Genomic DNA, 11,616 nt, shown 5'->3' on the forward strand with positions numbered 1-11,616 from the left:
AACATTCAGAGCATAAAGTGCTTGGATATTTGCAGAAAGTGTTGCAGACAACAGGGCACTTGGGCCAGGAGCTTGAAAATGGCATTAAGCTGATTGGCACGTTCTTGGCTGTTACTGGCAAGATAGGCAGAATGGCCTCCTCCTCTGCCTTAAATTTCAAGCATTCTATAATTACAGAGCAAGTTCAGGGGAAATCCTTACATCTGTGGTTACAGCAGTTGAGTGGGTACAGCTATGAAGGAACTCGCCCGTTAAGCAGCCTTTATATAAGTTTTTCACCTTCCAAACGCTTTCCATGAATAATTCAGTCCCTGGACATTTTACACCAGTAATTGAGTCCTACGTCTGTTGAAAATAATTCAGTCCTGTGCAACTATTAACACTCACGATTGATCCCCTTTCTATTGTTTATATGAGTCAATCCCTTAGTATGTGTTGCATTAGTAATTTAACCCCTAAGCAAGTTTTACACCAGTAATTCATCCCATTAGTGTGCTTCGCAATAATAAAAGTACTTTGTCTTCACTCTGGCTTTCTGTGTATTTCTCGTCCATGTTTCAGCATCTCCCTGCTTCAGCTGATTTCTCCTCTTTGTTAGTGAAGTCACCAGCCTTTCACTTGAATGTTCGCGACACTTCTGTGGCCAGTGATGATGGCATTGTAAATCCACTCAGGAGAAGGTCTGGAGTTGTGACAGGGGTGTATAGAGGTCAATACTGGGTTCATGTCCAATGGACATTAGTTAGCCTCCCTCCAAGCACGAGGGACCCAGAAATTCACAGCGGGGCTATCAATATCTTAATAGAGAGAGTGAAACTCCTTATCAAAGTTGGGACAAAGGATTTTGCCTGAAACATTAACTTGTATTCTTTCCTTTCACAATTCTTTACGCATTACGGATGCATTAGACTGCCACAGTGACATCAAACTAAACACCAAATAAATGAACTGCCCTTTCTTTATCTGGGCAGAACTAGTAAGAATGTGACTGTAAGTAAAAGGAAACTTTAAAAACTAAGTATTATCTACCAAGATATACAGTAGGCCTCAAGTTAAGTGTGTGTCTGTCTGTAATAGTGACACTAATGGATTAAATATAATCAGAGGACATTGGCTGTTTGACTTGTCCTAATGATGCACCCGACCATCCCCAACCTTCCTGTTATCCCAGATCACACGTCACCCAACTATAAATGCTCCTTGGCCTCACTAATTTTGCTAGGTATTAATTAGACATTGTCCCCACCCTCTTGCAATGTCAACATGTATCACTGTCACAAGGGAACAGGTGCTTGGTGCTTCCACTGAAAGTACAGGTCCCACTGCTGAAATAGAGGGCTAGCAGGGGAAGGCTAGTGTCCAGCTCTAGTCAGGCATCGTGAAGTCCCAGCGACAGGAGAACAGGAATGGTGCAGCCCACAATCAGAGTCAGGCTCTCCAGAATCCCCAGGCCTTTCTTGCCACTGCTGCTGGTGACCCCGTGCTGAGTTTGACTGCTGACTTCAGGCAATACGTGCACAGACGCCACATACAGGAATGTCCCAGCAGAGAACAGCAGCCCGATGCCAGAGGCCTTGGTCTGGTGCAGTGGGCCCACGCTGCTCTGTGGAGGAGGTGGGTGAAAAAGAATGGTCAGACTCAAAGGACAGGCATCGGCTGTTCAACTGCACAGTGCATCGTATGCCAATATGCCAACACAGCTCCCGAATCTGCATTGGGATCCAACTGGTAAATGGACAGCACGGATTTAAAGCAAAGGAGAGCAAGAAGGAAAAAAGGCAGCAGTATAGTGATGAAGAACAGAACTGAGGGAGGGAGGGAGGGCACAGAGGAAGACAAAAGGTAAGTGAAAAGGACTAAGAAGAGAGGCATAGAGAGGTGCAGAAAGAAAGGCAAAGAAGAAGACAGGAAGTAAATGACAGGGAAGAAGGAAAAGTGAACAAAGGGAATGAAATAGGAAGAAGGAAGGAGAAATGGAAGAGGAAAAGAGGAAGATAAAAATACAAGAGGAAAAGAAACCTGATCTCAGTCCAGATGATGAAATCACCATCTGAACACAATTCTACTGAGAGAGACAGAGAGACAGCAGAGGAGGAGGGTGGGGATGAGAAAAGGGAGAAGATTAGAGGATTAGGATTTGAGGAAGCTGAGGACGTAGAAGGAGGTGGAGGGGGTTAGAGCAAGGAGTCGAAGTGCAGACAGGAGGAGTGTCTGCAGGCCTTACCTTGCTGACTATAAAGTAGGTGGTGACGGCGAGGAGTGGTGCTGCTAGGGAGAAGATGAAGAGGTGTTTCTGAATCTGTCTCTTCTCTAAACCAGCATGCATCAGATACGAAACCAAACCAAATGATGCAGGAGCCTGAAAATATCCAGCAGTAAGCATAGAGTGACAGGAAAACCTGGCAACCAATCTCATTGTTGTTCAATAAGAGATTTCATTCAAATATTCTGCACACCCTCTGTTAATATTTAACAAAACAACTTCAATGAGCTTTGAGATCAGAGTTTAAAAACCAGGGACATTTTTTTACAGTTGTGAGGATGTTGGTGATCCCACACCTGGAATATCTTGTATAGTTTTATTCCCCGTATTTAAGAAAGGTTACTCTGGCATTGGAGGCAGTTCAAAAGAGATTCACCAGTCTGAGTCCTGGGATAAAGGAGATTATTTGTCTCAAATATCTAAAGAGATCAGGCCTTTGAACGTTAAAAGTTTATAAAAATGAGAGATGATCTTATTGAAACATACACGTTTTTGAAGGGGCTTGATAGGGTAGATATTGAGAAGATGTTTCCACTAGCGGGGGAATCTCAGACTCTGGGACATAATTACAGAATAACAGGACATTCACTTAAAACTGAGATGCAAAGGAATTTCTTCTCCAAGGGGATAATGAATATTTATAATTCTGGAGCTCAGAGATTTGTGAAGGCTAGGTCACTGAAAGTCTTCAAAGAGGAGGTACATAGATTTTTGAGATACCAATGGGTTGAGGACTATGAGGGGCTGACATCAAAGAGGAGTTGAGGCCTATGACAAATGACCCAAAGTGCTCTCCAACTGGCACTTAGTCACTTGCCCAACCTCGTTTCCTAAAAGAAGGTCCAGTGTTGCACCCTCCTGAGTAGGGCCTCCTACATATTGATTTTGGAAACTTTATCAGATACATTTGACAAATTACACCCCATCAGGCTTTTACACTCTGGATGGCCCAGTCAATAGAGGGAAAATGAAAATCTCCAACCAATACTACTCTGTTATTCCTACAGGTACTGCAATCTCTCTACACATCTGCTCCTCTAGTACCCGCTGGCTATTTGGGGGTCTATAATACAGTCCCAACAGAGTGACCATCCCCTTCTTGTTTCTAAGTTCTAAACATATGGTCTCATTTGATGACTCCCTAAGAATATCCTCTCTAAACACTGTTGTTATGTGCAACTCCCCCTCTTTGCTTACTTGTATTTCTGTCATGCCTGTAGCTTCTGTATCCTGGAACATTGAGCTGCCAGCCCTACTCTTCTCTCAGCCATGTTTCTGCTATGGCTATAATATCCCAGTCCCCAGAGCCAATCCATGCTCTGAGCTCACCTCCCTTACCAGTCAGGCCTCGGGCGTTAAAATAAATGCACATTAAACCAGAAGTCTTTTCCCTCCCTTCACTGTGCCCCTGGCTGTCCTGAATAGTAAACTTGCTCTCGATGGCTAATGTATCTCTCGATGGCCCCTCTCTTACACAGGGTCCGAAACCCCTGCCAAACTAATAAAGAATTGAGACTATTTTCATGATGTACTCCTTATATTTTTAAAAAGTTTCTCTGTCATTCCCTTTGTGTCCTTAAATTCCCTGCTGAGCAGCACTGTAGTTGTTCCTGATGAAGGTAGTTCACCAACAACACTTCCTCATGGGCTATTAGGGAAGCTACTGACACCACATCTCGTAAATAATTTTAAAAGATTAAAAATCTCAAGGTGCTTTAATTAGAACATAGAACTGTACAACACAGGAACGAGCCCTTCGGCCCACGATGTTGTGCTGAACATGAAACTGATCCTTTCTGCCTGCCCTTGGTCCATATTCCTCCAATCCTTGGATTCATGTGATTATCTAAAAGTCTCTTAAAAGCCCCTATCGTATTTGCTTCAACCACCACCCTGGCAGTGTGTTCCAGACTCCTATTACTGTCTGTGTAAAAGACTTACCCCTTACATCTCCTTTGAACTTTACCCATTTCAACTCTGGGAGAAAGATTCTGACCATCAACCCTAACTACGCATCTCATAATTTTATAGACTTCTATCAAGTCTCCCCTCAGCCTCCGCCACTCTAGAGAAAACAACCCGAGTTTTTCTAGCCTCTCGTTATAGCTCATACCCTCTAATCAGGCAGCATCCTGGTGAACCTCTTCTGCTCCCTTTCCAAAGCCTCCACATTCTTCCTGTAATGTGGCAACCAGAATTCCTAAAGGCTGCTCCCAACTGAGGGCAGCTTGAAATGCAAAAGGAGATTTACTTGGCTGAACTGGACTATGATGTGGAGGTGCCAGTGCTGGACTGGAGAAGTCGGGGGGGAATCAAGGTCAGAAATCACACGACACCAATTTATAGTCCAAAAGATTTATTCAGAAGGAGTGATGCTCCGAAAGCTCATGTTTTCAGATAAACCTGTTGGATTATAACCTGGTGTCGTGTGTTTTGTGACCTTGAACTGGACTAGTCATACTAACATAGGGAGGTTTCCAGAAGAACAGGGCCAGATACAGGATACTCACCTCCTGAGACCTCCAATTTGCCAGGCAATTCCACCAACTGGGTGGTGCCCCAACAACACTCTAGAAGCTCGACACTGTCGACGCCTTTGATCCTGTCCCTGCTACTGAGCACAATCTCTACAATACTTGGAGCGAGAAATAACTTGTAGCACCTGCAACAATCTCAGGATGTCCCAAACAGTGCATGACTGTCATCGGAATACTTCCCAAAGTGTCGTGATCTGCCGATGCAGTGAAACACTGGAGCCGATTTGGCTACAGAAAACTGCCAGAAACAGCAATGAGAGAAATGCTGGCTGTGTGATAAATCAGGACTGGAGTCATTCACGGAGAAAGTCTCAGGACCACGATGGACAGGTGATCTTAGCTGGCACTGTATGAGCTGCAGCAACACCTGATTCAAAGCTAACTTGTCTGCTCACCTTATGAAGGATGACAGCAAAGAACACAATGACTTGGAGCGAGATCTGCGATGATCCTGCTGCAGTCCCAAGAGCCACACCATCAGCTGTGAGAGGGGAGTAACACCAGTTAGTCGAGAGGGCACATATAGCCAATGGCATGTAGCTACAGGAGATTGACTTTTCTAATTTGGAAGCTATTGTACAGTCATATCAAGTTCATCTTAGAGACTGTCACCTGTAGCACCACATTCAGCTTGGACACTGTTACACAGGAAGGTTAGATTGGCCTTGGAAAGGGCTGTAGAGCAGGTTCACCAGGAACTTACAGGAGATATTGGGAAGATTGTGTGGGCAATTTGGGCAAAATTAGCTTCTATTTCCTTTGGTTTAGGAAGTTGAAGAGTGATTTAATTGAGGTGTTTGAGGTGATGAGAGGGTCTCACAAGGTGAAACAATTTCCCCGAGTTGGGGAAGACTGGAACGAGGTACAAACTTAATATGAGAGCTGCACCTTACAGGATGACGTCAGGAGGCACTATTTCACACGTACGCTTGTGGATATCTGGAAAGCTCCAGACAGAATAGAAACATAACAGCAGCAGGAGGCCATTCAGCCCTCAAGCCTTACAATAGGTTCGAAAAATTCAAAAATCTGTTGAGGGGCATGGTGAGTGGGGTTGCTAGTGATTGTAATGAGGTCGGCCTGGTGGACCTCATGGAATATAAGTTCCCTGATTGGGGCTGGTAACCTGGTCTAATCAGGGAGCCCTGGATGACAGACATAAACATGAGTGTCAGAGGCTCTGTTCACTCCAAGAGCTGGCTCTGAGGAAGGACTCTCCAGGTGTAAATGAAGGGTGACTTGGTGATGGGATACCGGCCTCTGTGGAGTTATTTCAGGATGAAAACTGGTTTGAATCTCTAAGTACAAGATAAACATGGTTTCCAGGCAGCAGACAGACAGACAGACTGACTCACTGGGAAATGATGCTTGCTCCATTTGTGTGGATTTGTTTCGAGATCTGGGAGTACTGGATTGTACACACAACTCTTCCCACTCCTGTATCTCTCTGTTAGAGAAAGAAAGGTTCTACCTTCTGTCCCAGAGAATGGGAGAGTGCAAAAGGAGACCTGGTGAGAGTGGGAAAGAGGAGAGAGGGAGAGAGGCAGAGACAGAGCAGGAAACAGCGAATGTGAGAATGGGCAAACGGGAGAGACCATGGGAAATAAATGGGCAATAAATGCTGGTCAGTCAGCAATGCCCACATCCCACAAATGAATAGAAATTTTAAAAAAGTTGCAGAGCAAAAGACACAGAGTAAGAAAGGGGAGAAAGTGACAGACAGGCAGATTGGGAATCTTCTGAATGAATTTGTAGTTTGAGGTTGATTTTCTGTCAGTGTGACTTTTCAATTTGTGAGGAATTTACATGAACGGCTGATGAGGATAAAGCCATTGACGTGGTTTACATGGACTTGCAAAAGGCACTTGATATATTGTCAGACAAGACTTGTTAGCAAAGTTGTAGCTCATGGAGTTAAAAAGGACAGCAGCAACATGGGTATGTAATTGGCTCAGAGACAGGAAACAGAGAGGTGTGCTGTCAGCGGATCTTAATTCATCTGTTTTCCAGATTGACAGATGACAATTTGGAACAAAAGTTGTGAATAACAACACTTTCGTTGGTGACAGCAGACATAGGGAGGCAAAGTGACCTCAGCCATCACATTAAAACAGCAGGTGAGCTGAGCATTTCAATCGTTTTTAAATAAAAACAGAATGAAGCTGCTTTTCTTTTTGTGTGCAACCTTGTCTGATTTTGTCCATGTGACCCCCCCAACAGGAAAGGGCTCTCCAGCCCCTGGTTTAAACACAGCATCCACACTCCACTGGGAACCAATAGCTTGTAGTGTGGGGGAATTAAGACCATAACGGTATAGGAGCCTGAAGGGCTTAATGGCCTATTCCTCCTCCTATATTTCTGTGCAGAGACGCAGTGGGATACCTGCAGCATGAATAACCAGGCCAAGTGTTGCCGTTAGGCTGGATCCAACAGCTGGGCCTGAGCTCGTTTCTGTCGTAAAAACATAAGACTTTATGTTAATAAAGAATAAGCAGATATCTTGCCACACAACACCCGCAATCTGTACTACTGATAGGAATGCTACGTTGGGTGAACAATATTGTTCATACCCTGAGTGACTGTAGTAACCACACTTAACAAGAGTGATCTCCAACTTTAATAAGCTTTCCAATTCGAGAATCTGAATGGTTTTCAGAGAGATGTTTAAAAGGGGATTTAACTTCAGTGTTCCAAATTGTGTCATGTTTTGATGCAGTAAGTGAGGAGAAACCACTGTCTCTGGCAGAAGGCATCAGTAACCAGAGACCACAGCTTCAAGGATCCTGCAACAGAGGAACCAGAGGGAGGGCAAGGAAAATTCTTTACACACTTTCTCAACGTACAACTTGTTTATGAAGTGAGCTATCAGGATCTGGAATGCACTGGAGGCAAATTCAAACAAATCAGTAAAGGATGTGGGGAGACAGTGGAGAAGTGGGACTAGCTAAATTGTTTTTGCAAGGAACCAACAAGGATCTGAACACCCTCTGTGTAACCATACTACGATTCTAAGATAACTCTTTCTTAGCAATTTGCATGATCTAGCAAAGGGGAAGTCATACCCCTATGGTAATAAAAATTGAAACATAAGCCTCCAATCTCTTATGGCAGGAGTAGATATCCCCTTCTAATAATTAAACCTGAAACACCCAGGGAAGCTCGCCTCACCTTGCCTAATCTGTTCAACTGTTATGGAGGAGGGAAGGTTAAATGAAAAAAAATTCCTGATAGTCACTTTATAAGTAACAAGCAACAATTTATTTATTTAACCCTAACAGTGAAGAAATTAATAGAACTACTAACAAACTGAACAATTCCCCCCGACTCTTAACTATTCCCTAACTGACCTAAATTCTACTGGAAAGTTGTTCAAATAAACACAAGTCCCACTTATATAAACCCAGTTAATAAGACAACAATAAATCAAAACTTAATCTCTCCACGTTCGCACAGACTGTGTCTTCTGGAACGCTTTGCCTTCTCCAACCTTCCTTCTGTTGATCTCAAGTCACAAATGTCTTTCTTCTGCTGATCCTGGGGTCATGGATGTTTTCTCTATAATTTCCTCTGTAAGGACTCTGAGCTAAAAAATGCAGTGGTACCTTTGATGGTTTTTTTTTAGACAGCTTGATGATTTTTTTTGTGAGAGCCAAATTTATTTCTCAGATGGCAGATTTGCTTCCACTTCAGATGGCCGTTGGCTCTCCCCGATTTCCCAAACGTCCACATCTTTATACCCTTGATTAATTTCTTTACAATCATATTGGTTCTAGGTTGTTAACACCATCAGATTTAAATTTAATAGGCTTTTAGTATCTAAGGGCTTGGTTTAAATTGATTGCTAAATTTGGAAAGTCTTGTTATCTTGGTAAAAATGCTGCTTGAATGTTTGAAAAAAAATGTTTCAATTCGAGCACTCTCTGTGCATTTGCACTTTAAGGGGCAGTTCAGACATCCATTTTAACTCGAAGCACCAAAAAAAAACACCATTTTTTAAAGGGACAATGCAATGCTGTCCCCCATTTTACAATTTTACTTTCACCAACTTTGCAACACATAGAAGCAAAGTGCCGAGTAGCTATATGTTCCTTGATTCTACGCTGGGATAGCCATATCATTCGCTATCTTGTCACACCAGAAAGAGAAAGAGGTAGTTCAAACATAAGACCATAAGAACGGGGAGCAAGAGTAGGCCATTCAGCCCCTCGAGCCTGCTCCCCCATTTGATATGATCATGACTGATCTCATCTTGTCCACAGCTCTACTTTCCTGTCCGCTGTTCATGACCCTTCACCCCTTCAACCGTGTAGAGGACTGCTTGCCAAAGAAGTTAATCCGGGTGTTCCCCAACCAGAAACCATGGACGAGCTGGAAGATCCACTCCCTACTGAAGGCCACTTCTGAGGTGTTCAGGTCAGGTGACACTGACCTATCAAGGAAATCCAGATATGATCTTCACAAAGCCATCAGTGATGCCAAAAGATAATATCTAACTAAAGTACACTAAACTGGAGTCCCAGACTAATCACACAAACACTTGTTGACTGTAGCAAGGCTTACATAAAAAACAGGCTACAAAGTGAAGTTGACTACAGTCACAGGTAACAATGCATTCCTCCCCAGTGTGCTCAATGCATTCTGTGCTCACTTTGAACTGAAGGTCAGTGAAATGGTGTCACCCGCCCCACCTTCAACATCATTATTCCAACAAAACTCTCGTCTCCAAACTCTGAGACCTAGGACTCCGCTCCCCGCTCCCCGCTCTGCAACTGGATCCTTGACTTCCTGACCCACAAACCGCAATCAGTAAAGATAGACGACAACAACTCCTCCACAATAATCCCCAACACTGGTGTCCCACAAGGCTGATTACAGCCCCTAACTGTACTCCCTATACACTCACGGCTGTGTGGCCAAACTCCACACCAACCCCATTTACAAGTTTGCTGATGACACCACCATAGTGGGTCGGATCTCAAACAACGACAACACAATGTATGGAGAAGAGACAAACAGCTTAGTGGCATGGTGTAAAGACAACAATCTCTCTCTCAATGTCAGCAAAACAAAGGAACTGGGCACCAACTTCAGGAAGCGGAGTGGACGACACTCCCTGTCTGTGTCAATGGTGCTGAGGTGGAGATGGTCGAAAGCTTCAAGTTCCGGAGTAAATATCACCAACAATCCTGCCCTGGTCCATCCACATTGACACTATGGTCAAGAAAGCAAACCCATGCCTCTACATCCTCAGAAGGCTAAGGAAATTCGGCATGTCCACAATGACTCCTAACAACTTTTATAAATGCACCATAGAAAGCATTCTATGCAAATACATCACAGCTTGGTATGGCAACTGCTCTGCCCAAGACCGCAAGAAATTACAGAGAGTAGTGAACCCAGCCCAGTCCATCACAAAAACCAGCCTTCCATCCAGTGACTCTGTCTACACTTCCCACTGCTTCGGGAAAGCAGCCAACATAATCAAAGACCACCCCAACCTCAGTAATACTCTCTTCCACCCTCTTTCATCAGGCAGAAGATGCAAAAGTTTGAAAACACATACCAACAGATTCTTCCCTGCTGTTATCAGACTTACAAATGGACCTCTAACATATTAGAGTTGTTCTTTCATAGAATCTCAACAGAGTGGAAACAGGCCCTTCAACCCAACAAGTCCACACTGACCCTCAGAGCACCTCACCCAGATCCATCCCAATAACCCACCTAACCTACACGTCCCTGAACACTAAGGGCAATTTAGCATGGCCAGTCCACCTAACCTGCACATCTTTGGACTGTGAGAGGAAACCAGAGCACCCGGAGGAAACCTATGCAGACACGGGGAGAATGTGCAAACTCCACACAGACAGTCACCTGAGGGTGGGATCGAACCTGGGTCCCTGGTGCTGTGAGGAAGCAGTGCTAACCACTGAGTGACCGTGCCACCTCTGTAGCTGTAACACTATATTCTGTATTTTGTTTTATTACCCCGATGTGCTTCTGTAAGGTACGATTTGTCTGGATAGCATGCAAAACAATACTTTTCACTGTATCTCAGTACATGTGACAGTAATAAATCAAATCAAATCAAAACAACCCATTACTGACTAAAAATGTGTCTATCTCCTCCTGAAATTTACTCAATGTTCCAGCATCCACCACACGTTGTGTAGTGAATTCCAGATTCATGGCCTTTTGAGGGAAGTAATTTTCCTTATCTCAGTTTTAAATCTGCTACTCCTTATCCTAAAACTATGACCTCTCATTCTAGATTGCCCCACATGAGGAAACACCGTTTCTCCATCTACTCTGCCAATCCCCTTTAGCATCTTATATCCCTCAATTACACACAATGTGTATCCACTGCCTATTAATTGCTGCATTCCTGACTAACTGCAGGAAAGAATGATGCGACTGTTCGATACAGAGGAAATGTGGAGCAGTTTGTCTGATTCTCATCCATCTGCTGAATGACAATAATCATGAGGGAGAGGGGGTCCCTGCAAGTTACGCCGTGATGGAGACTCAGCCCTTCAAAAATGAACGATAATCCCAATGTACAAACACACCAGTTTAGTGACAAATGCACTGTTCATGGTTCTGTGTTTGATTTTTGTCAGACTGCTATTGATATTCACTGAACTTGATTGGTGAAGTCTGAGTGTAGACTCAGGGAAAAGTAAACCAGAGAAGTGACTGGAAGCCACTGCTGGAGTATGGGGTTCAAAAACAAAGTTGCTGGAAAAGCTCAGCAGGTCTGGCAGCATCTGTGGAGGAGAAAACAGAGTTAACGTTTCGGGTCCGGTGACCCTTCCT

The 11,616-nt window shown here is 43.9% G+C and overlaps 1 protein-coding gene across 1 annotated transcript in view; it reads right to left on the reverse strand.

The window, feature by feature from the left end:
- Positions 1-12: 12 nt before the first annotated feature.
- LOC109921800 (zinc transporter ZIP9-like) overlaps positions 13-11,616 on the reverse strand; it is a 13,308-nt gene continuing 1,704 nt past the window's right edge. The window contains exons 2-5 of the mRNA XM_048596645.1: positions 7,183-7,251; positions 5,196-5,281; positions 2,225-2,359; positions 13-1,603 (exon numbers count right to left, since the gene is read on the reverse strand). Coding sequence (XP_048452602.1) covers positions 1,370-1,603; positions 2,225-2,359; positions 5,196-5,281; positions 7,183-7,251 — 524 coding nt within the window. The 3' untranslated portion in view covers positions 13-1,369. The remainder of the gene's footprint in view (positions 1,604-2,224; positions 2,360-5,195; positions 5,282-7,182; positions 7,252-11,616) is intronic.

The sequence above is a fragment of the Rhincodon typus genome, chromosome 5, assembly GCF_021869965.1.
Source record: "Rhincodon typus isolate 14 chromosome 5, sRhiTyp1.1, whole genome shotgun sequence".
Classification (NCBI taxonomy): Eukaryota; Metazoa; Chordata; class Chondrichthyes; order Orectolobiformes; family Rhincodontidae; genus Rhincodon; species Rhincodon typus.